The following is a 27,239-nucleotide window of genomic DNA, read 5'->3' on the forward strand; positions in this document are numbered from 1 at the left end:
AAGAACAAAAAACCAAACACCGCATATTCTCACTCATAGGTGAGAATTGAACAATGAGAACACATGGACACAGGAAGGGGAACATCACACTCTGGGGACTGTTGTGGGGTGGGGGGAGGGGGGAGGGATAGCATTGGGAGACATACCTAATGCTAGATGACAAGTTAGTGAGTGCAGCGCACCAGCATGTCACATGTATACATATGTAACTAACCTGCACATTGTGCACATGTATCCTAAAACTTAAAGTACAATTAAAAAAAAAAAAAGAAATTTCAAAGCATTATTTTTAAAAATCCTTTTTCATCATTCTTAACCTGGTTGGTCTCCCATGAAAACCATACTCTCTTCTTATTGGTCACACAACTTTTTAATTGAAAATATCACAGAAAGCTTTTGGATTTTTGTTATTGTCATTTTTTTTAACATATTGTAGAAATTTTTCCATGCACCAAAAGGACAGAAAAATAAACACCCAGCTTCCATCATTATCAACATTTTGCCAATCCAGTTGCCTCTATCCTGTGCTCACCACCTTCCCATCCCAGCAACATTGTTTCATCTTCAACTGAAACACACGCTATGTATTAGAGCCTATTATGACATAAGCATTGTGCTTACCTCTTCTAGTCCTCAAAACAAACCAACATAACAGTCAAGCCTAATCCTGTACTGTCCATGGTCTCTAGTCTCATAGCAACACTAACTTTCCTATTCCATGTCTTGACATGCATTGTTTTCAATACCTATACAAACGATGGGACTCTTATTCTAGAAACTGGGTGTTCTACTTTCACTAGACAATATTCCTTTGTTATGAATTTTTACAATATTGCTGGCCAAGATTACTGTTTATGCAACTGTGGAGCAATTTTATAATTAAATGGGTCACTGACATGCTGGTTAATAAATTCTGGCAGACAGATCAGACAGTAGTCTGATAAACAACCTTGCATAACCCACAGGACTTTAAAATTACTTTTCAAATGCATTCTACCTAAAGAAAGGATGAAGTAGTAATATTAACAACTAGTAGTATCCGTTTTTATTTTAAAGAAAACATACACACTTTGCTTTCCCAATCATAACTTTAGAGAATCCACTGTTTGACTATATAGCTTTAACATTCATTAAATTTTAGGACCAAGATGTTCAATTTAATATATAACATAAGTTATTTCCAATCATTTTGAAAGAAAGCAAGAGTTAGTTGGCAAGTGCAGTAACTGGCTTTAGAGAGTGACAGGTCTTAGGAAACTATGTGATTTATAAATTATAAGAAATCCCTACAACATGCTAGAAAATTTAAAGGTTTGCAAAAATGGGAAAGTACCAAATAATCACTAAGAGACAGAATTCCTAAGAGTAGCTAGTCATCATTAATGAAGTGGTGAAAACACTTCAAAACGGCAAGGAAGAAAGCTAAATATAAAACCTATCTAAAAAGTAATCTATAGACTCTTATCTGAAGATCGCTAAAACATTTCAATCAGGAAACTTTGAATCTGTAAAATATTAGTGGATGACTGGGTTGAGGGTGTAAGGGCTTGAAGAGAATAATAAGAGTGTTGGTTCTAAAGAAGGAGTAAAGAAGAGGGAGGTATGCATACTTTGCTTTTCATCAAACCACTTCAGACTTTCAAAAACCTTTTCACTTAGATTCTAACGTAGTAAGCCTTACCCTAATTTTCCTCCAAAGACTAGATGTGCAATTCAGCACACTCTTTTATTTGATGCAATATAAGAAACTCTAAAAAAAACAAAAACAAGGCAACAAAAGCAAAAGGTGTTTTTTTGTTGGTTTTTAAATCAGGCATTAAGAGAAGCACTAAGTTTCAAAACTTACATCTGAACCGACATTTCTCATGGTACTTTGTAGGACAGGTTTAGTCACGGAAAGTTTTCCATTCACTGGGCTATTCGCCGAAGGGGCTGGTACCACATTCACCACGTGATTAGGTAGCTGTGTGACTCCCCCAGCAACAGCAAGGACTGGCTGAGCAGAGGGCAGAACTCCAGGTGCTTGAAGTTGTACCACAGTAGGCTGAGACAGCAAAACCGTCTGGCCTGCGTAAGAAAAAAGAAAAGGAATCAAAGGGTACACAACTACTGTGGCAGGAGAAGCAGCTTATAATTAGGTCTTTTCTGCAGACATAATGGGTAAGATCAACACCAAGGGATTGGACACCATCAATTAAAACACTGGATCAATAGCAGCACACGCTTATGGTGACTTTGTTATGTTTTTAATGTGACCAACTAAATTCATCTCTTTGAGTTATCATTAACAATATACTTTAATATACTTTCTTATTTATCTTTCTCAACTAAACAGCTATCAAATTTGCTGTAATCCCTAAATTTCTAAGAATTAACCTCTGAAATTTATTAGTGCTAAAAGGATTTGTCTTATTATAAATAACAAATCTTTTACACTGAATATGGAGAGTCATGTATTCTAAATTAATAGGATTTACAAATGCATACAATACCAAAAATATCTGAACATAAACTTAGTAACTCAATATTAGAAGAAGAAGGAGCTACAGGCCATGCACTGTGGCTTACACCTGTAATCCCAGTGCTTTGGGAGGCCAGCAGTTTGAGACCAGCCAAGGCAACATAGTGATAGCCTGTCTCTACAAAAAAAAATTTAAAAATTAGCCAGGTATGGTGGTATGTGCCTCGAGTCTTAGCTACTCAGGAGGCTGAGGCAGGCAGATCCCTTAAAAGGACAAACAAAAAAAAGACTACAAATACCAAAAAACTTAAAACCATTTGAGATTAAATCTTAGCTAACAATCACGGTAAACATAAATCTGTGATTCAAAATAATCTGTAGATGATACCAGCCCTTTCCCTCTTCCCCCAAAAATGGCCTTCAATTCTTTTCTGAGTATTCAGAGGTATCATTATTTTAAATTTATGCTAATCTGACGAGAATTAGTAGAGGTTGAACATCTTTAATCCAAAAACCCAAAATCCAAAATGCTCCAAAATCCAAAACTTTTTGAGTGCTGACACAACTTCACAAGTGGAAAACTCCACACTTCTGGTCCTAAGTATTTTGGATAAGGGATACTCAATCTATAATAATGACAATGAAGATGATGTTGTTAACGCTGCAGAAAAAGTGCCTATAGATGACATGGTAAAAATGTGTGATGGGCCTAGTGAAGGACTAAAGCAGCATACAGTCATAACAGAAAAAGAAATCATGTCAGTTTACAAAATCAAAAAGAGACTTCTAAGACAAAAACTTGTTAACGAGGCAGATGACTCCATAGAAAACATTTTTAGAAGTCATCCAGCAGAATGCCTCCTCATCCCTAGAGGACCCACTTCCAGTCTCTCAACTGCTTCTGATGTTTCTTCTCACCTGAAGACATAAAATAGAGGGTACAGTAGGCTTTTAATGAAAACAGCATCTAAGGCAGAGACTGAAAGCTGCCATTTTTTGTTGTTGCTGTTGTGTAGTAGCTGACACTGGTATTCTGGTGATTCTACTGTCCTGCCTTGTTACTCTGCACACATTATTTTTTCACTGTATTAATGGTATGTCATAATTTTTGTTAAGTTCTTAGGTGTGAATTTGTGAATAAGTGTAAGAAAATGATTGCTTGTCAGTAGCATATGAATTCAGAGCCAGGAATGATGGTGGTGCCAAACAACTACAGATTGTCCACAGGAGATAGTGACAACTGTGCTTTCTGATGATTCATTGTATGCAAACTTGGTTTCATGCAGAGAATTATTTAAAATATTATATAAAATTACCTTCAGGCTATGTGTATAAGATATACATGAAACATAAATGAATTTCATGTTAGACTTGGGTTCTGTCCCCAAGATATCTCATTATGTATATGCAAATATTCTAAAATCCAAAAGTACCCAAAATCTGAAACACTTCCGGTTCCAAGCATTTCATTTAAGGGGTACTAAACCTGTACCATTAACCTAAAGACTTATACAACTCATAACACTAATCTATTAAAAATGTTACTTGCCTGCTAAGTGTTTCCTTTCAGATCTGGCAGATTTTTATAAGGTGCTGAAAGCCTTGCCTAACATCCACAGGTGCTTGAGCCTATCTAACAAAATGAAGGTACTAAAATAACTGGCAACTAAAATCTCATGTAAATTTATAATTTGTTTAAGAAAAAAAAAGCATTATGCTTTCAGACAGGTTGACCCATGTAAAACTCAGCTCAATATTTCAAAGGATCGGGGAAAACTAAAAATCAAAATAAAGCTTCAGAACACCTGTTTGTCAAGAACATCTGTCTTGGCTAAAAAAGATAACTTATAAAAGCAAAGCCCTTGTTTCAGATGGCCTCAAAAAACACATTGAAAGTAGCAGAATTTCAACAAACAGCATTTTATCCCAGATAAGAAGATCTAAAAATAATTTCATGGATTTGGAGTAGATACAATGTATTAATACTTCGGCATAAATGATCATTAAACATTTTTACCTTCTCGTTTTCCCTTGGATTCAGTTTTTCTTTCCCCCAACTTTTATTTTAGGTTCAGGGGGTACACAGGCAGGTTTGTTACATGCATAAATTGCATGTCACAGGTGTTTGGCATACACATTATTTCATCACTCAGGTAATGAGCACAGTACCCAACAGGTAATTTTTAGATTCTCACCCTCCTTGCATCCTCCACCCTCAAAAGTAGCCCCTGTTGTCTATTGTCCCCTTTTTATGTCTATGTGTACTCAATGTATAACTCCCACTTGTAAGACAGAACATGCAGTATTTGGTTTTCTGTTCCTGCATTAATTATCTTAGGATAATGGCCTTCAGCTCCATCCATGTTGCTGCAAAGAACATGATTTCATTATTTTTTATGGCTGTGTAGTATTGAATGGTGTATATGTACCACATTTTCTTTATCCAGTTCACCACTGATGGGCATCTAGGTTGATTCCATGTCTTTGCTATTGTGAATAGTTCTGTGATGAACATATGTGTGCGTGTGTCTTTATATTCCCTTGGGTATATACCCAGTAATGGGACTGCTGGGTCAAACGGTAGTTCTACTTCAAGTTATTTGAGAAATCTACAAACTACGTTCAGTGGCTGAACCAATTTACATTCCCACCAGCAATGTATATGCATTCACTTTTCTCTGCAATCTTGCCAGCATCGGATATTTTTCGACTTTTTGATAGTAGCCATTCTGACTGATGTGAGATGGTATCTCACTGTTGTTTTGATTTACATTTCTCTAATGATTAGTGATGTTGAGCATTTTTTCATATGCTTATTGGCCATGTCTATGTCTTCTTTTGAAAGTGTCTGTTCATATCCTTTGCCCACTTCTTAATGGGGTTGTTTTTTGCCTGTTAAGTTTCTTGTAGATTCTGGAGATTAGATCTTTGTTGGATACACTGTTTGCAAATATTCTCTCCCATTCTGTAGGCTGTCCTATTCCTCTGTTGATGGTTTCTTTTGCTGTGCAGAAGCTCTTTAGTTGATTTTTATTTATTGATTTTTGAGCTCTGTCACCCAGGCTGGAGTGCAGTGGCACAATCTCAGCTCACTGCACCTGCCGCCTCCTGGGTTCAAGCAATTCTCCTGCCTCAGCCTCCCAAGTAACTGGGATTACAAGCATGTACCACCATGCCTGGCTAATTTATGTATTTTTAGTAGAGATGGGGTTTCACCATATTGGCCAGGTTGGTCTTGAACTCCTGATCTCAAGTGATGCACCCCTCAGCCTCCCAAAGTGCTGGGATTACAGGTGTGAACCACCACGCCCAGCCTCTTTAGTTTAATTAGATCCCATTTGTCAATTTTTGTTTTTGTTGCGATTGCTTTTGGAGTCTTCATCATGAAATCTTTGACAAGGCCTATGTCCAGAACCATATTTCCTAGGTTTTCTTCTAGGGTTTTTATAATTTGAGCCTGTACATTTAAGTCTTTCATCCATCTTGAGTTGGGTTTTGTATACACTGAAAGGAAAGGATCCAGTTTCAATCTTCTGCATATGGCTAGCCAGTTATCTTACCACCATTTATTGAATAGGCAGTCCTTTCCCCACTGTTTGTTTTTGTTAAAGACCAGATGGTTGCAGGGGTGCAGCTTTATTTCTGGGTTCTCTAATCTAATCCATCGGTCTATGTGTCTGTTTTTATACCAGTATCATGCTGTTTTGGTTACTGTAGTCTTGTAGTACAGTTTGAAATCAGGTAGCTTGATGCCTCTGGCTTTGTTCTTTTTGCTTAGGACTGCTTTGGCTATTTAGGCTCTTTTTCAGTTCCATGTGAACTTTAGAATAGTTTTTTCTAATTGTGTGAAAAATGTCATTGATCGTTTGATAGGAATAGCATTAAATCTGTAAATTGCTTTGAGCAGTATGGCCATTTTAACACTATTGATTCTTCCTATCCATGAGCATGGAATGTTTTTCCATTTGTTTGTGTGATCTCTGATTTCTTTCAGCAGTGTTTTGTAACTCATTGTAGAGATCTTTCACCTCCCCAGCTTGCTGTATTCCCAGGTACTTTATATTCTTTTTTTGGCTATCGTGAATGAGACTGCATTCTTGATTTGGCTCTCAGCTTGGACATTACTGGGGTATAGAAATGCTGCTGACTTTTGTACATTGATTTTGTATCCTAAAACTTTGCTGAAGTTGTTTATCAGATCTAGGAGTCTTGGGCTGAGACTATGGGTTTTCCAGGTATAGAATCATATCGTCTGTGAAGAGAGGTAGTTTGACTTCCTCTCTTCCTATTTGGATGCCTTTTATTTCTTTCTCTTGCCTGACTGCTATGGCTACAACTTCCAGCACTATGTTGAATATGAGTGGTGAGAGGGACATCCTTGTCTTGTTCTGGTTCTCAAAGGGAATGTACTTCCAGCTCTTGCCCACTCATTACAATGTTGGCTGTGGACTTGCTATAGATGGTTCTTATTATTTTGAGGTATGTTCCTTTGATGCCTAATTTGTTTTGAGGTGGCCTCCATTCTTTTATGAAGTAAAAACATATAAATGCAGAAATTACTCAGAAGCAGATATAAATATGCTTAGGCCAAATACGCAAATAAAAATTAGAAACACATAAAGTAAATAGCATATGACCAAGTGTTAGGTTTTAATAACAATAAGAAATTACAGTAAATCTGGCACTATGAAAATATATATTTATCATAATGTGAAAAAAAAACCAAAAAACAAGAATTCCCAAGTGCTCAAGTCGTAGCCAGAGCAATCAGGCAAAAGAAAGAAATAAAAGGCATCCAAATATGAAGAGAGGAAGTCAAACCATCTCTCACACAGATGATATAATTCTACACCTAGAAAACCCATAGTCTCTCCCCAAAGGCTCCTGAATATAAGAGCTCTCTTTTAATATAAAATAATATCCTGGTCACCCAAAACCATCAAGGTTGTCCTTTCAGCTTCTGTGTATTGAGAAAATACATGATGGAAAAAGGCTGCTAAGAATTTAGTGAAGATTTAAAATGAACTTGGAGTTTATTAGTCAGAAGTATAGCTATAAAAATTTGAAGAGCTGTACAAAGATATATGAAATAAATTATTTGGTCTACAGAAAATGCTTGCTTCAAGTATGGATTTGCAGATGCTTTGCAAAATGCCATAAAGCTACTACCCCCATCACCCACATCCCAGGGTCCACAATATACAGACTGAGAACCACTGACTTAAACCAATACTTTGAGAAGAGTATTATAGGAAGCCATGTTCTACATCCTCTGAGTTTAAAATTATGATTAAAAGATCCCTCCCCAAAATTAAACACTGTTCAGGGAACTTTGGGACTACTTTAAAGAACAGAAGAGGTGTAAATATAATGAATTAGGCAACTTATAAGAAAGAATCCTATTTCTAGCTACAGTTACAGATTTAAAGCCCTAGCAGATAACATGTACAGAGGGCTTTATAATATTTCTTAAACTAATTAAGAAAAATAATCCAAATCTGTACTACCAATTGTGTAATTACCACTGTCTCCTTGCTGAGACGACTGCATCACACAAAGAAGGAGATGGAAGAATACCAAGGCAAGGCCAAATGTGGCTTGAGTCCTACCAAGCCACTGCTGCTTCCTTTTTTTCCCATATTGTATCAAGCCTTTTCATCCCAGAGTACCCAACTATCCTCAAATTACCCAGCAGCTAAATCAGGGATACTCTAAATATTCTAGGCATGTTTGGGTTCAACACAGAATGAGAGGAAACAACTAAATTTCTATGACAATATGTTCAAGTGAAAGAACAAAAAACTCTCATGGTGACTTGGTAAATGCTGACCAAGCCACAAACTACAATGCAAAGAATTGTTTGGGGCCTTAAATAGCAGCTGAACATAGTTACTACTGTTCCTAGTGTGGAAACAGTTAAAAAGGACATTCCAAAGGCTGTTAATCCATTTTAGCATGCTCAAAATCCTCTCTGGCATTACATGCAAATCCCCCTTAACGGAACACGGCTGGATTCAATGCCATATATTTTTTTGACTATGTGTAACTCACTGATTTTGATAGTTCTTTCTTTTAAACTTTCTTCAAAGATTTTAAACTATGTATCAAACATTTATTGAATGCCTACTTTGTCTGAAACAGCATCGGTGTGTGACTTAGGGCAAATAATCTGTACTTAGCGTTCTCATCTAAAAAATGGAGATATCACAACCCATCACCATAAATCATAGAAACATACTGAAGTTTCAAATAATGTGTAAATATTATTTGAAATAAGATAATGCACTTAAGCACTTAGAAGAGTGTCTGGCACATAGTAAGAACTTAAATGCAATTATTATTATTATTAATCTCCTTTTCTATATAATAATAGCTTCCATAAGGGCACTGCATGAGTTATTAATTTATTAGTTATCACAGTGACTGTTATTTAACTGTTTATGTGAATTTAATCCCCCAATTAAAGTGTAGAATTCTTGAGAGCAAGGAATACATCTGTCATTTTTTTTTAAGGCGATACAGTATAGTGATTATTCACATAGACTCCGAGCCAGACCACCTGGGCTCAAGTTCTGGCTCCACTTCTTATTAGCAGAGTGATCTGGGCAACATATTTTACCTCTGTCTCCCATTTCAATAATTTTCGCCATCATCTACCCAAAAAGCCCCAAGATAGAAAAACGGAAGTCATCCTAGACACCTTCCTCTCTATCGTTCAGCCTCCTTCTACACAATCCAATTACCAATCTCTACAATTCTACACTTTTAACATCTCTACTCTTCATCCTGGTTCTCCACTTTCACTGATATTCCAGGCTTTCATTATCTCTCATCTACACTACTCAAAACAGTCTTAAAGGACATGGAGGACTGAGAAGTAGAAGTAGGCATAAGTTGTTGCTGGTTGGTAGAAAATGGTGAGCCAAAAAACTAGGAAAAACAAGAGAATTCAAAGGACAATGACAGATTAGTTGAGCTAGAAGAAGGGATTTATAGAAAAGAGTAATATTATAAAGTTCGAAAACTAAACTAGGAGGCCAGGCATGGTGGCTCACGCCTTAATCCCTGAGCTTTGGGAGATCAAGGTGGGTAGATCCCTTGAGCCCAAGAATTCGAGACCAGACTGAGCAATATAGTGAGATCCTGTCTCTATTAAAAACAAACAAACAACAATAACAAAAAAACCAAAAACTAAACTAGAGCCAAATTGTGAAGAGTTTTACATTCCAAGCTAGAGAATCTCAGTCTTAAACCTGTGGAAATTACCTCTTCTTTTTCGATGGTAACATATTTACTACTAGTATTAACATGATTAACTGTATAATGTCTTGCCCATATTTCCCTTCTTCCTCCCCATTCTCAAATAAATGAAAAACATACTTTAAATCTGTATGTTATTATAATAATACCACCTATTTAGATTGTACTATAAAAACAGACAAGGCACCAGGCGCGGTGGCTCACACCTGTAATCCCAGCACTTTGGGAGGCCGAGGCAGGCGATCATGAGGTCAAGAGATCAAGACCATCCTAGCCGACATGGTGAAACCCCGTCTCTACTAAAAATATAAAAATTAGCTGGTCATGGTGGCACGTGCCTGTAGTCCCAGCTACTCTGGAGGCTGAAGCAGGAGAATCACTTGAACCCAGGAGGTGGAAGTTGCAGTGAGCCAAGATCACACCACTGCACTCCAGCCTGGCAACACAGTGAGACTCTGTCTCAAATAAAAGAAAAAAAACAGACAAGGTGCAGTTCCTCATATTAGCACATGCTCACAAAAAAATAACTATAGTCTTCAGATGACAGGAAAGTATTGAAGTTTCAAATAATGTGTAATTCAGGTTTCTGGAACTGATAAACTGCTCAGAAAAGAACAGTTTGTCTTCTTATTATAGGTAAGATCTTCCATCACTCAAACATAGTCAATGATCTGCTAAGGGCAAATTCTTAGGAATACCCCTGCTTTATACGCTAGTCATATTAATGTCAGACTTTTTGTATAGACGTATTTTAATAGCTTATGGGAACTACAATGAGGTTCATCATTAGTTTAAATTCTTAGCCTTTGGGAAGGCACAGATCCTTATGAGATCCTAATGAAAGTTTTGGAGACTATCCCTAGAATAATCCACATATGAACATACATTAAATCCTGCATTTTGTTTCAAGGAGTTCATGAACCCTTAATACACATTTATAAATCACAAGAATACCTATTCTATAGGAATGCTACTTTTCAGATGGAAAAGGCAGCAGTTCTGACTTTGTACTGAGAGAGCAGGCATTTCAAACTGGTTTTTGTTTGTTTGTTTGTCTGTTTATTTTTGGTGGGACTGATGGATGAATTTTCACTGATTCATCCATTCTCTCATCTAGGTCTTCTTTTTATCAATGTCATATTGTCTATGACCATGTAATAGAACAAAGCTAAAAGAGTATCTGGAAATTAAATTTATCAAATTTACCCTCATTAAAACTATGCTCCAAAAAATGAGCTACCTATTCACAATTGGAGATACAGTACAAATGTAACATTGGTGTTTATTTACAACCCATACCCCATTATCGCCTAGTCATATCTGGTGCCAACAAACTAAATCCAGAGATAAGAATGCTGCAAAAGTTTTCTTGTACCCAATGTATACAGATATCAGTATGAGTACAATGATGACTAATCTACCTAAGAGATCTCCATACGGAAATGACTCCCATATCTGAATAGTACCAAATCCTCAGACTTGAACTTCTTTCAATAATGACATAAACCTCTCATAGAATCACAAGTGTATGAGGCCATCTGGTGGATAAAATACGAAACACACAAATTCTTAGCTAGTTGAAAGCAGAGTTCAGGTCTCCTCATGACCAGGTCAATATACTGTTTACTAAACCATGCAGCCTCCTCAGAGATTAAGGGCGTGATTCTATTGCTATAATACACCTGAAATGGACCCTATTATTTTAAATATTCCTTCAAAACAAAAAAAGTTCACAGCCACAAAAATCTGGCTGAACTGAACTCTGCCTTCAACTAGCTTAAAATTTGTGTTCCTGTATTTTATCTACCAGAATAAAATGGCACCAAGAAAGTGTCCCAGATTTTCAAAATAACCATCAGATGTAACTGGTCTGGAGAGCTATATCCCTTGTTATGACAGGAACCACACATTAGTCATCTCTGCAACGTCCTCATAACCAAAGACATTCCTGACAAACAGCACGTGCTCAGAAATTATAACCTGAATTAAAACAAATCATATGACACAACCCGTACTGCCCTCCAAATAAATTTACACAGCCTTAAATTCTGCTCAGGTACCTTTAGTGGGTGCAGGTTGTAAACTGATAATTGGTTGCTGCTTTGCCAATGGCATAAGCGTTGGTACTGTCTGAATAATGATGGTTTTTGCTGGAACACTGGAGTTTGTTTCAGTCTTGGGTGCTGCTGGAAGCAATAAAGGCTTGGGCTGAATTGAAGGTTTTGAATTCACCTGAATTTTTTTCTTTGGAGTCAGTCCATTTTCTGGAGAAAAACCAGACAAACCACAAGTCAATGTGAAAGCAATTACGCAAGCCCTAAAAAACAGATTCTATCACACACCTTTCTCTACACATTATCTTAACTTCGAGTAACAATCTTTAACTGGAGTTTAAGCATAGCTACAGTACATATACCTGAATGAACTGAAGAAAAGTACTTAAACTGTTATCTCCTTTTCTAACCAAGCTGCAGTTTTGGGAATGGGACACACTAACTGGTAAAGGAGAATAGCTAAAATCACGGGACAACACCCAGAGATTAATGAGGTAACAAATGTCATAGCTGAATGCCCTCCATTCAGTTATCTTTAACTGAAACTTTGAAATCTCTCCTGAAGATGGTGGGGTCTGAGTCTATTTTAAAGTATCTTTCACCTGTAAAGACAGAGACAACCAAAGATTATTTCTCCCCTTTCCTCTCCACGGTAATCACTCATAACAAACAATATAGGTCCACCAATTAAAAAACAGCAAGCCAGCCTAATAAACATAAATTTAATCCAGCATTTTCTTTTAAGAAATGGAACCTAAGCTCAATCTGAAATAGAAATAACAGAAGTTAGGAGATAGAGTAATACCAGTCTTGTTCCTAGGACCAGTGACAGGCTTATCTTCCTTCGGTGGCTCTGCTGAAGAGGGACTATTAGAGTTTTCACCATATAAGGAAAGGGGAGACATCTGAGAACTAGAAGACAAATCCAACTCCTCCTGTAGCATAATAAAAACAAAAATTAATAAGTATAATCCTTAAGCAGCAAATTGCATAGAAAAGGAGGAGACCCACATATAAACAGAAAAACACTTCAAGGTAACTTCAAAGGAAAGGTATATTAGAAACTGTATCTATATATTAAGTAATAAGTGACTATCAGCATGATCCATCTATACCAAAGGAAAAATAACTCAAAATGCAGAGTAAGTCTATGCCATCCTGTTAAAGATATGAATCATTGATCTGTTTCTACATTTCTTCCTACAAACTACACACACACACACACACACACACACACACACACACACAGAGACACACACACACACACACAGAGACACACACACACACACACACATATAAAACTTGGTTCGTAGTCATACAAACATTCAGTATCAGTATAAGGTTGCAGTTAAAATGCCAATATCCTTTCTCCATAATCTCTCTTATTTGGTCTTAAAAGAATATCAAAAGCAAAATAATTTTATTTGTATTCTTTTCTATTTTCTATTTTGTAATACTGCCTTTGTTCCAAATGTTGTAAAAGAAAGATGCATGAATGGAGCAGTGCGTTGTTGTTGTTGTTGTTGTTGTTGTTGTTGTTGTTGAGACAGAGTCTCACTCTGTTGCCCAAGCTGGAGTGCAGTGACGCAATCTCAGCTCACTGCAACCTCGGCCTCCCCAGTTCAAGCAATTCTCCTGCCTTAGCCTCCCGAGTAGCTACAACCACAGATGTGTGCCACCACGCCTTGCTAAGTTTTTGTATTTTTGGTAGAGAGGGGGTTTCACCATGTTGGCTGGGCTGCTCTAAAACTCCTGACCTCATATGGTCCACCCACCTCAGCCTCCCAACGTGCTGGGATTACAGGCGTGAACCACCCCACCCAGCCAACAGTGCTATTTTCTTTAATTTAGTAGGTGAATTCATAATGATTGAGATACATAAAGATAACATTCGCATTTTCCCAAAGTATTTTAATATTCAGTGAATCTGTCTCATTTTGTTAGAATAAAGAAACAACATAGAAGTAGCAATTCAATTCAGACAGAAAAGATGGCATGCATGATCACGCAATAGACATAATCTCTACTTCATAACATCTTCAAAATAATCTATAAGATTATAATATAAAAATAAAATTTAAGAGAATACTTGTTTACTCTCAGGTTGTTGCAGACCCTCTTAAGTCAGAACACACAGAAGCCACAAAGGAAGAAGAAATAGATTTGAACAAATAATAAGTAAACTATTTAACAATAAAAACTAGACCATAAACAAAGTTAAAAGATATATATTGGTAGAAAATATTTGCGAAAAATAGACAAAGGGCAGGAACAGCCATTTCACGGAAAAGGAAATGCAAATGGTAGTCAAAGGCAAATTTAAACTTTTTTTAATCATAAAAAAAAATTAAAATGACCTTGAGAGGATATGGGAGAAAGAGATGCTCTCAGTCTCACTGGTGAGAGTGACAAGTGACAATTGCATCTTCATTCATCCTTAACACCTACTCAGCATGTAAGCTGAGCAATATGTAGAGTGTATTAAAATACATTTCCAAGAAACCAAAGAGTACAAGGTAACATGGGAGGAGACTATTATCTTCACGGCCTTTGATGCTTAAAAGGTATTTGATAATATTCGACAAGTATTCCTCAATAAAATCCTAGAAAACAAGGATCTGAGGAATACTTTCTTAACATTAAAAAGCTATCAGTAATTATACAGCCAAGTCCAATGCTGAATGCATTACAATTAAAGTCAGGATAAAAAACAGATACCTGCTTTTTCTGTAATTCTAGTATAATTACACTAAAAGAAGAAATTTAAAAAACATTAAAACAAAAGAGACAGCATGCCTTTTAGCAAGGTAATATGCTATATACTTGAAGCACATGTAACAATCCAGTGAAAAAAAAATTTGACCTTGAAAATATTGTATTAATACACACTTAGAAAACATAATAAAAAATAAATATTTCAAGCCAGGCACAGAAAGACAAACATCACATGTTCTCACTTATTTGTGGGATCAAAAAACCAAAACAATTGAAATCATGAACATAGGGTAGAAGGATGGTTACCAGAGGCTGGGGAGGGTACTGAGAAGCTGGTAGTGAGATGGGGACTGTTAATGGGTAAAAAAAAAAAAAAAAAAAGGAGAAGGAATAAGACATATTATTTAATAGCACAGCAGGGTGACTATACTCAATAAGAGCTTAGTTGTACATTTTAAAATAACAAAAAGTATGTAACTGGATTGTTTATAACACAAAGGATAAATGCTCGAGGGGATGGATACCCCATTTTCCATGATCTAATTATTTTACATTGCATGCCTGTGTCAAAACATCTCACGTACCCCACAAATATATATGCCTACCATGTACCCCAAAAAAGTTAAAAATAAAAAAGATTTAAATAAAACAAATAAATAAATATTTCACTCACAATAGCAATAACAATTACAAAATACCTAGAAATTTTCTAAGGAATGTGCAGGACCCATATGAAGAAAACTACACAACTGAACTAAGGCATAAAAGATTTGAGTAAACAGAGAGATATACAATATTGTTGAAAAGAGTGATTACAAGTGATTATAAAGACAATACAGTTAGGAAAACTGATTCATTTTATAGAGAAAATTAAAATTAGATCCCTACCTAGTGCTAGATCCCTACATAATACCACATATTAAAGTGGTGTCTAAGAGTATTAAGAAACCTAAATGTGAAAGGTAAACCATATGGTTAATAAAAGAAAATGCAGAATACCTCTGTGCTCTAAAAGCATAGAAGGACTTCTTAAATAAGCCATAAAGGAAAAGAAAAAAAAAAGATAAGCCTGAGTAATTGAAAATTAACTATTTATACTTAATAAAGACTACAAAGTTAATAGATAATAGAAAGGGAAAAGATATAGGCAATTTGAATGTCTAAATCCAACAAGAGTTTTACTATTTCAAGTATATGAGGAATTCCTGCTGATAAACAAGAAGACAACAACTGAGTAGAAAAACTGGCAAAGGACAGGAATAAACAATGTATAAAAGAAAAAAAGTCCAAAAAGCTCATAAGAATGTAAATAATTGTTGAAAACAATAACCAAAGAAATACAAAGTAAAACAAAATAAAAGCAAACAACAAAAAAACACATTGTGCCATGGAGTAAAAATTAAAAAGGCAGACAATGCCAAGTATCAGGAGAGAAGTCACAGGGATCCTCAGGCACTGCTGCCAGCCCACAGAGTACTATGATGATCCTGGAGAGAAATATGGAAGCACTTGTCAAATTAAATACCTGCACATTCTACTACCCAGCAATTCTAGGCATATATTCTAAAGGATTTCTCACATGGGTCCGCAAGGGAACATTTTTTTTTTTTTTTAATTTTTATTTTTATTTTTTATTATACTTTAAGTTTTAGGGTACATGTGCACATTGTGCAGGTTAGTTACATATGTATACGTGTGCCATGCTGGTGCGCTGCACCCACTAACTCGTCATCTAGCATTAGGTATATCTCCCAATGCTATCCCTCCGCCCTCCCCCCTCCCCACCACAGTCCCCAGAGTGTGATATTCCCCTTCCTGTGTCCATGTGATCTCATTGTTCAATTCCCACCTATGAGTGAGAATATGCGGTGTTTGGTTTTTTGTTCTTGCGATAGTTTACTGAGAATGATGGTTTCCAGTTTCATCCATGTCCCTACAAAGGACATGAACTCATCATTTTTTATGGCTGCATAGTATTCCATGGTGTATATGTGCCACATTTTCTTAATCCAGTCTATCATTGTTGGACATTTGGGTTGGTTCCAAGTCTTTGCTATTGTGAATAATGCCGCAATAAACATACGTGTGCATGTGTCTTTATAGCAGCATGATTTATAGTCATTTGGGTATATACCCAGTAATGGGATGGCTGAGTCAAATGGTATTTCTAGCTCTAGATCCCTGAGGAATCGCCACACTGACTTCCACAGTGGTTGAACTAGTTTACAGTCCCACCAACAGTGTAAAAGTGTTCCTATTTCTCCACATCCTCTCCAGCACCTGTTGTTTCCTGACTTTTGAATGATTGCCATTCTAACTGGTGTGAGATGATATCTCATAGTGGTTTTGATTTGCATTTCTCTGATGGCCAGTGATGATGAGCATTTTTTCATGTGTTTTTTGGCTGCATAAATGTCTTCTTTTGAGAAGTGTCTGTTCATGTCCTTCGCCCACTTTTTGATGGGGTTGTTTGTTTTTTTCTTGTAAATTTGTTTGAGTTCATTGTAGATTCTGGATATTAGCCCTTTGTCAGATGAGTAGGTTGTGAAAATTTTCTCCCATGTTGTAGGTTGCAAGGGAACATTTTTTAAAATATTCATTATGGTGTACGTAAAAATGTAGTGAATGCATACTTGAATGTTGTACAGAGTTAGATGCAACAGATTTGATGTACACAGAGCAATAGGAATTTATCTTAAAAACACTGTGCTGATTTTTAAAAGTAAATAATATAAAGATATCTACTATAATACCATTTACATAAATTTAAAATACATGCATATAATTGAAATCAGATGAACTTTTTGATAAATGGTACTAGAATAATCATTTTGATAGTCATTTGGAAAAACATAAAATTGGATTTGTATCTCATATAATACACAAGGGTAATTTCAAATGGATCTGAGATCTAAACACTAAAAATAATATCTCATGATAAATACTTATTCATAGTCACTTAGAAAATATTCCTTCCTGAATTATTTTATCCTAAGCCACTAGATGGGGTAAAGCAAGACCACCATCCATGCAGAGAAGTAGCCTGGTGGAATGTCAGGGTCCAAGAAGGGTAGAGAGGGCACTGATATGGCAGGCGGCCTGGCATGAGGAGTTACAGCAGAGTGACGAGGGCATCCACATGGGAAGACAGCCTAGTGTAAGGACATCAGAGCCCAAAGGAGACATGTTAAAAGAACATAAGAGCTGGTGTGAAGGGACCCCCACTGGCCAAATCCAGAACAATGTAAGAATCAGAATAAATAATTATAGTAACGGATTATAATCTGTTGAATGAAATAAGAAACGATGAATCCATACAGATATTAACAAGTAAGTGAACAAATATAAAGTGTGATGATGAACAGGATATTTTTACATAGTCTTAAAGTATCTTTCTCACAAAATATGTATGGCATAGAGAGAAAAAGCAACTTCACAATGGAATAGGTTGGCAGATAACATCTATGAAGGGATCAAAGTGAAAATAATCAGTATTAGAGAAAATCAAAATTGGGTCATCAAAAGTTGGACACAGACAGCACTTCTGTGACATTCCTGCCACAGATATAAAACCTGAATATGATCCTAAAGAAACATCAGACAAACCCGACTAAGAAATGCTCTTCAAAATAACTAACTCCTAATCCCCAAAAGTGACAAGGTGAAGAAAGTCAAGGATTAATGAAGAACTGTTTCATACTGAACAAGATTAAAAAGACAAGATAACCACATGCAATGCTTGATTCTGAACTGGGTCCTTTTGATAGTCTAAAGGACACCTCTGGGATGTCTGGCACAATTTAAACGAGAGCTGAAGGTTAGATTATAGTAACATATTAATGTTTATTTCCCGATTTTGTGCTTGTATTATGGCTAAGAAATATCTGTGCTTGTAGGAAGTAGACACTAAAGTATTGGAGTGATAGGGGCATCGGACTGGTAACTTACTCTGAAATGCATAAGGAAAAAACAAGTTATTTGCAACATACTCACAACACTTCTGTGAATTTGAGATTGTTCCAAACAAAAAATTAACATAAGCAAAAAAATAAGAGTAAAAATATGAGTGAATTATTTTATAACCTCTCAGTGGTGAAAACCTTCCTTTGAGTGACCAAAAAAGCAATTAAAGAAAAGATCAATAATTTGGCTATAGAAAACAGTACACCTGGGGAAAAATAAACACCAGAAATAAAGCAAAGAGACAAAAGAAAAATTGGGGAAAAAATATTTGCAGCTTATTTCACAAACTAAGGACTAATAATCCCAATATATAATAAAGCACCTAAAATATTAAAGAGAAAAAGACCAATACAATTCAATTAAAAAATGAACGGCCGGGCGCAGTGTCTCACACCTGTAATCCCAAGCACTTTGGGGGGCCGAGGCAGGTGGATAACCTGAGGTCAGAAGTTCGAGACCAGCCTGGCCAACATGGTGAAACCCTGTCTCTACTAAAAATACAAAAATTAGCCGGGTGTGGTGGCAGGTGCCTGTAATCCCAGGTACTCGGGAGGCTGAGGAGGCAGGAGAATTGCTTGAAGCCAGGAGGCGGAGGTTGCAGTGAGCCGAGATCATGCCATTGCACTCCAGCCTGGTAGACAAGAAAGAGAGTTCGTCTCCAAAAAAAAAAAGAACAAAAATTTGAAATGACAGTTCATTTTTTAAAAAGAAATGCAAATAGGCCTTAAACATATAAAACATATGAACAGATATTATTTAACCATACTTATAATAAAAGAGATATAAAACAAAACCTATTGTGGAGTGATGATGGGAAAACAGGCCCTCTTACATACTGCTGATGAGGATGTAAAATTTTACAACCCCTATAGAGAGAAATTTGGCAGTATCTAGCAAAATTCAAGTGTATTTACCTTGGTGTCAACAATCCCACCTCTTGAAATATATCCCAAAAATATCCTGGCAAAAATATAAAGTGACTTATGTACCAGGTTATTTACTATAGGTTATTTGAGTCTGGAAAAGACTTATGTACAGGTTAATTGGGTCTGGAAAAGACTAAAAACAACACAAATACTCATCAATAAGGAAATCACTAAATTAAGCATGATAAGGCCATGCAATGAAACATTATGTAGCATAATGGGAAAATTATATACTCTGAAATTAAGAGTTATCCTGCTAAGCTAAAAAAACAAGGTACAGGACAGGGTATACAGTATGCTACCTTTTGTAATTATTAATTTTTTAAAAAAGTAAATCATTTGGAGAAATTGTGGGACCTCAGAGAGCTACCAATAGCAGCAATCAGAGAAAAGCTTCATAAAGGAAGTAGTTTTTGAACTGGGACTTGAAGGATGAGTTTTCCAAGACAAGAAAAAAATGGGGCTATTCTAGGCAGAAGAAAGAGGATGTGCAAAAACCTAGAACTGTAACAGCAGCAATCTCACTGCTGTTGTTCACTGCCAGCATCTGGAACAGTGCCTGGCACAGCGGTTGAATGAGTAGAGTGCATAGGAGCTCTCAGAGAGGAACTCTCACAGGGCTCAAATTAAGGGGAATGTGGAAGTAGGAGGGGATAGCAAGAAAAGAGACTGGAAAGGTAAATGGGGGCCAGATCATGGAAAGCCTAGTACTCTGGGAATTTAAATTTCATCCTTGTAAGGACTGGGAAGTTACTAAAAAGTTTTAAGCAAATGACTGATACAGTAAAGCTTGTGACACTGAAAGATTTCTCTTTGAAGATTCCACTGCTAAGAAAGGTTTGAGGAGTTGTAAGGCTGACCAGTTAAAATCCTATTGACTTAATCCAGGTGAGATAGTGATGGCCTGGCAGGGGCAGAAAAGATAAATCCTTGAATTAATATGTGCATACAACCACCAGGATTTAGTAACTAAATGTAGAGCCTGCAGGAACAAAGATACCATAATTTATAGCACATATAATATACTAAAATATTATTTGATTTTTTTATTCTTATACTTTCCCTTTCCCCATTCTAAAAAGTACCTAAATCAGGTACTTCCTTTTCCTGGCCTCAGGGCTTTTGTCTGGACACAGAGCAGAAGTGTTCTTAAAAGAGCTACCAGACTTCTATAAAAACGTGAGCCCCTTCAAAAGGTAGCACTAGGCATTCCCAAACTAAGGCAATCATTCTAGATGCTGTGACTAAAGAGATATAAAAACTGACCATCTTACATTCTTCTATGTCCATATATAAAGAATGTATATCCTAATAGGGTCTTCTATGTCCATATATAAAGAATGTATATCCTAATAGGGAGGAGAAAGAAAGGGTGGGAGAAAGGACAGTAAGCCAATAAACAAATACTGGATACTGTTAAAATGCAATGAAACAAATGAAACAATGAAATTATGGAGGCATGAACAGAGGGGAAAAGAGAGCAAAACCAAAGGCACTAACAACTTTCTAGCTCCCACAAGGCTCTTTCTTGAGTCTCAGTTCCCTCATTAAATGAGACAATATAACTCATAGTAGTATTCAATAAATGTTAACTGCCTCCCCCATATACATATTTTCCAGATAGCATATTATAACCAAAATCATTGTAAAAGACTGGCTACTCACAGGAACATGCTGAGTTGAAGAATAAGAGTCCACTGACCGAGGAGACGAGACTGAATAACTTGAGGAGGCTGGAGAAAGTGGCTGAGGTTCTGCCTTAATATCTTTAACTGGAAAACATGGAGGAAAGGTTTTACCCACTGGACAATAAAAACTTATAATAAAATGAACAAGAAAGAAGGTAAAATCTACTTTTAAAATTCAATCAGATATGGAAGCTAAGGTCACCAAAATATAACGAGTGAAAATGAAAGATGCAGAAAACAATATATCTAGTATGTTTCCACTTGTGTTACAAATTATATATATATGTGGGGAGGGGGGCTGTATATATATATATATATATATATATATGTATGTCTGTGTGTGTGTGTATATATATATGTGTACACTTGCATCTGCACTAATTCTCTGGAAGGGTAAACAGAAGAAACTGGTAACAGTGGTTGTCTCTGGAAAATAGAACTTGTTGGCTGAGGAATAAAAGCAGGAGACATTTTTCTACTATACAGATTTTTGTACCTTTTGAATATTTTACCATATGCAAAATATTATAGATTCCCAAAAAATTTAAAAAAATAAGAAACAGGAAATATTTTGGAAAGCATTTTTGACAATACAATTTAAACTCATAAAAAATGTTCATATCTTTTAAACTATTAATTTATCCTATAAAAATGTACTGAGCAACTATGGCCCAGGCAGTATCCCTTGGTGTCAAAGATAGAATAGGGTGGGGATGGCAGACTGTGTTTTCCAAAATTAGCCATACGATATCTACCATCCTTCATGATCTTCCCTCATGATCTTCTACAATGTGATCTTGCCACTTTCCCACCAAGAAGTAGAGTCGATTTCCCCTCCCCAAGAATTTAGGTGGGCTTGACTCCTTCAATCAAGAGAAGATAGAAGTAATGCTATGTGAATTCTGAAGCTGGAAATGCAGCCTCTGCTTTGTGTGCTGGAACACTCATACTTGGAGCCTTTGAAGTCTGACTACCCTGAGACCACCATGACTGAGAACACCACGCCACACAAAGAGGCCCTATGCAGGCACTCCATTTAGTAGTCCTAGTCTTCAAGTCATTCCACCCCAGGTGCCACACATATGAGTGAAGAAACCTCAAGATGATTCTAGCCCCCAAATGTCAAGCTACTACAATCTTCAAATCTCCCCAGTTGTGGTCTGGACATCATGGAGCAGAGACAAGCCATCCTTGGAGCACCCGGTCAAAATTCGTAAGCACCCAGTCAAAATTCGTGACCCATAGATTCTAGCAATCTAATAAAATGGTTGTTGCTTTAAGCAACTAAGATTTAGAGTAGTTTGTCAAACGATAAAACCAGAACACTGACTTTGTGTATCCCACATTCTATGAAGGCAAACAGGCATGAAACAGTATAAGTAAATACATAAAATGAAGAGGAATAGGTAGTGCAGGGGTAGAGAGGAATTTAGATAGGAGAATGTGCTGGTTATTTATTCACTGTCTCTCAGCACTAAGTCCACTTTCTATAATCGGTGATATAAATTATTCCCAGCTGGCATCCTTTTAGGTCCTGTCAATAGGGGATACTAGAAGAAGCTAGAAGGGAGGAGAAGGGATTTTTCTTCATTCTACCATCAGCTGTATCCCAGCACTGGCAATTTGCTCCAGGTTCTGGCTTCTTTCAGTATACTCAACCCCGACCTCATCAGGCCCCCTTAAAGATATTAGTATCAGCCAGGTGCTGCCCCTTCTTAGAAGTACATGTATTAAATGCATGGGACTCCTCCACCAAGTTCCTAGGTTCTGGTAACCCAGGCTCTTCCCTTTGATTCCCTAAGCCCTGTCTGGTTCTCAGGTTAATCTTATACAGAGACATTATTCATAATTCAAAATCACTATTTCTATTTCTGATATGAACTGTTCATTCATTACACTACTGAAACATAACTATGAAATTCCTCATATCCATTTTTGGCAAGAAATTTGTTTACATAATTGCCATACCAGAAGTAGAATGCATAACACCAGGAATCTTTTAACCTACCAGAATAGCCCAATAACCCCACCTAATTTTGAGTATGACCAAACTACAAAATAAAATTGATCTTTTTAAAACTTTTACCAGTGAAACACATAATTACCTGTACAGATTTGGTTGTTGATGTCCCAAATGTCTGACTCCCAAGGCATCAAATCCAAATCAAAATCAAGATGATCAAAATTGTTTTCCTGTAGGTTTCAAATCAGCAAAAGAATATTAAAAGAATAAAACATACACATCTTAAAATCAAACTGTGAGACACAATTTGGCACAAATAATTTAACTGCTATTAGCCAACCTAGTAAAAAGAATACTCTAAGTCAGTCTTGTATGAGAATACATCTTGGATAGCCTAGAGATAAAATCAATTCAGTTACTTGAAGCACAGCAGCAACAACTAGGAAAGAGGTAAGGGATTCAGTATTTAAAACATTTAGTTGGCTTCATTCTTTTCTATGAGAATGACCATTACAGGAGTCAAAAATGTGTCTTTTATCTTAAGGGAAATCCAGCAAAATACATTTTCCCATTGCCATTAAGAAAAACAAGACAAAGTAAATGCTATTCATAATATAATCTCTATATACAATAGAAAGAATATAGATATATCCAAAAGACAGGAAAGAATCATAAAGAGGATAGTTACCACTGAGTAATTTTCTTTTTTTCCTACTGTTCTATACTTCCTAAATTTCTAAAACTTTTATGAATCACTGAGTAATTTTCTTTTTTTCTACAGTTCTATACTTCTTAAATTTCTAAAACTTTTATGAATCAAAAAAAACACCACTTTTTAATCCTATAAAATAAAACTAATTTTCTAAAACAGGGTCCAGCAAACTTCTTAAAGGCTGCATTAAGTTCTTTTCATTTAGGTGGTTTTTCTAACCAAAATATAAGCATATTCTGGGTCATCCAGATAACCACCTTATACTATATACATGAATGAAGAAGTGTCACATAATTTCAGAGTCCTCATGTAAGTCTGAGATCAAGTTAGTACCAAACAGTACTATTTTAAATTAAGTGTCTGGAGTCACAGAGACAAAAAGAAAAGTAAACTTAATACATAAATAATGCAATAAAGTCAAAAGGCAGTAAATATTAACTTAATGTCACAAATGATAAAACAGCAACAATAGGATTGCTTGAGCCCAGGGGTTCAAGACCAGCCTGGGCAACATGGCAAAACCCATCTCTACCTAAGAAAAAAAATACAAACACTAGCTGGGCACAGTGGCGTGCACCTACGGTCCCAGCTATTCTGGAGGCTGGGGTGGGAAGATCGCTTGAGTCCAAAAGATGGAGGCTGCAATGAGCCAAGATCATGCCACTGCACTCCATCCTGGGAGACAGAGCCAGACCCTGTCAAAGAAACAAAACAAAACAACAACAACAACAAAAACAGCAACAATAAAATACACCTCGGCCGGGCGCGGTGGCTCACGCCTGTAATCCCAGCACTTTGGGAAGCCGAGGCAGGTGGATCACAAGGTCAAGAGATCGAGACCATCCTGGCTAACATGGTGAAACCCCATCTCTACTAAAAATACAAAAAATTAGCTGGGCGTGGTGGCGGGTGCCTGGAGTCCCAGCTACTCAGGAGGCTGAGGCAGGAGAATGGTGTGAACCCAGGAGGTGGAGCTTACAGTGAGCCGAGATTGCGCCACTGCACTCCAGCCTGGGTGACAGAGCAAGACTCCGTCTCAAATAAAAATAAAAATAAAAATAAAAAAATACACCTCAGGCAAAAAAAGTAAAAATGTATCTAGTAATTGGTAACGACCATTTGTTAACAATTTCTAGAAGAATATTATCATTTCAAAGTGACTACTATATGGTTCATTTTTATTGAGAATGTAACAGAAACACAGAAGGGAAACTATTTTCTTATGATGCCCATAACTGAGTAAATATTAGTACAAGGTACATAAAGAGAACATGTGAAAGTGCACATGAAAAAAAAGTATTTAAATCATAAAAAAACCATTTTTTAAAAAATCAATCTCCTTCACTTTTTTCTCTTATTTGGATCTTCACATCAAAAAATTAAGCAGCCTTAGCCAGGTGTGGTGGCTCATGCCTGTAATCCCAGCACTTTGGGAGGCCGAGGTGGGTGGACCATTTGAGCTCAGGAGTTCGAGACTAGCCTGGCCAATGTAGTGAAACCCCGTCTCTACTAAAAATACAAAAATTAGCCAGGCGTGGTAGCATGCACCTGTAGTCCCAGCTATTCAGAAGGCTGAGACATGAGAATCGCTTGAACCTGGGAGGCAGAGGTTGCAGTGAGCCGAGGTCAAACCACTGCACTCCAGCCTGGGCAACAGAGTGCGACTCTGTCTTAAAAAAAAAATTAAGCAGCCTTGTTTTAGCAACCAAAAAATCCTTAAACTTTCTTAATCTAAGTAAAGTTACCAATGTTGCTTGCCTGAGTGCCAGCAACACTTTTAAATAAGGGCATGATCTACTTCAGGAAACTTCTGACTCAATCTTCAGCCAAATAAGTCAAATACCTTCTACAGCATAAAGATTTTATCACATCAGAAATTTAACAGGCCCAGTTCATGCAAAATGAAACATACTGGCACTTATATACTCTAACTCTTCCGTGATTTAGCATGGGAAATTCTATTGCCATTTGGAAGAAGAATGACATGAGGGGTCTCAGAGATTCAATCCCTTCATGTCATACTAGAAAAACTAAGGAACTGAAAGATTGAGTGATTTGCATAAAATAATAGAATGTTAGTTGTAAAATCAGGAATGTATTTCCCTTAATCTTTCCAATTGAGCACACAGTTTCTTGACATAGTTTAAAAGAAACATTTTCTTTTAGGATTCTAGATGTTATGAAATATGAGTATCAGTTGCTTATTCAAATAGCCAATATTAAAAGGCAGTTTAATCAATGGGCCACATTCTAAAGTATCTCATGGAGTAAATGAAACCATTAAAATCCCTAGTACTGATTTTTTAAAATATATCATGTCCTTCATTCTCTTCTGTCGATTAATGGTAAAACAACTGCTAAATCATTGTTTAAGAAATGTCTGAAACTCACTAAGCAATCTTTACATATTTTGTACTCAAGTTAATAAGAGCCTAAAATGATGTGATATTCAACCTGATTGACAAATTACTCTGCTCACTTGAATTACTTCTTAAGTGAAACAGCACCTCATCCATTAAAGAATAAGACAAAATCAAAGTTCTATAGGGCAAAGAGTTTTATATGTACTAATCAAGAAAAGAAAACCTAAGATATTCTCGGGGACTCAGTGTTATAATAGTTTTCACACAGACCTCTAACCAATCAAAGGTAAGGATACACCTACTTTTCAGAGCTTTCTACATGAATACATAACTTTTAAAAAGGAAGTTGGTAAGTTCTGCTTGACTTACCAACTTAGTCAAGCAGAACTTACCAACTTCCTTTTTAAAAGCAAAGAATCTGTAAAAACCAAGAAGTAGGCAGGTTAGTGACTTTTCCAAAGTCACCTGCCAATTCCCTTATGTAGCAAAGTATCTGTAAAAACCAGGTAGGCAGATTAGTGACTTTTCCAAAGTCACCCATCCCTAGGGCCAAAGGTGGGCCTAGAATTGCAATACAATGCAATTTCTACTGTCTTACATTTACTGACTACAAAATGGCTACTAACTTTCATACTTAATGGTAGAAGCTATTTACCATTAAGTATGTAACTTAAATTACTAGCCTGAACCTGTTGTCCTGAAACTTTCTTGCAATAATTAGGGTTAAAGACTAAATATCACATTATTCAACCTTAGTAAATACTTACATACGTCTCATTTGCTGCTTCCAATTGCAGCTCATCAGTGTCTGTGAAATAACCGAGTTCAGCAAAGAGAGCAGAATCTTTGGACAAAGGAAAAGAATAGAAATGAACTGTCAATTCAATTATTTGACAAAGAAACAAGCACTGTGTCCCTATGTCACCTCTATTAAGGTTTCTCATTAGCCATTACTATTATTGATAAACTCCAGTAATGTGAATAAGCAATTCAATGCTCATTTCCAATTTATGTGTTGTTTTCTGCATAATTTTTATCTTGTGAACTGAATTCTTACACCAGGGATCAAAAAAGGTTTTATGTCATATGTCATGTAAGACTAATTGGTAGTGGCTTTATGGAACATTACTAACA

At 36.4% G+C, this 27,239-nt stretch overlaps 1 protein-coding gene across 2 annotated transcripts in view; it reads right to left on the bottom strand.

Moving 5' to 3' along the window:
* ATF6 (activating transcription factor 6) overlaps window positions 1–27,239 on the bottom strand; it is a 199,724-nt gene that overhangs the window by 160,761 nt on the left and 11,724 nt on the right. For both annotated transcript variants that reach the window (XM_008978232.4, XM_003824557.5), the window contains exons 2-7: window positions 26,873–26,949; window positions 23,173–23,260; window positions 21,045–21,151; window positions 12,581–12,710; window positions 11,782–11,985; window positions 1,847–2,067 (exon numbers count right to left, since the gene is read on the bottom strand). In XM_008978232.4, the coding sequence (XP_008976480.2) occupies window positions 1,847–2,067; window positions 11,782–11,985; window positions 12,581–12,710; window positions 21,045–21,151; window positions 23,173–23,260; window positions 26,873–26,949 (827 nt within the window). The remainder of the gene's footprint in view (window positions 1–1,846; window positions 2,068–11,781; window positions 11,986–12,580; window positions 12,711–21,044; window positions 21,152–23,172; window positions 23,261–26,872; window positions 26,950–27,239) is intronic.

This window comes from Pan paniscus, chromosome 1, assembly GCF_029289425.2.
Source record: "Pan paniscus chromosome 1, NHGRI_mPanPan1-v2.0_pri, whole genome shotgun sequence".
In the NCBI taxonomy this organism is placed as follows: domain Eukaryota; kingdom Metazoa; phylum Chordata; class Mammalia; order Primates; family Hominidae; genus Pan; species Pan paniscus.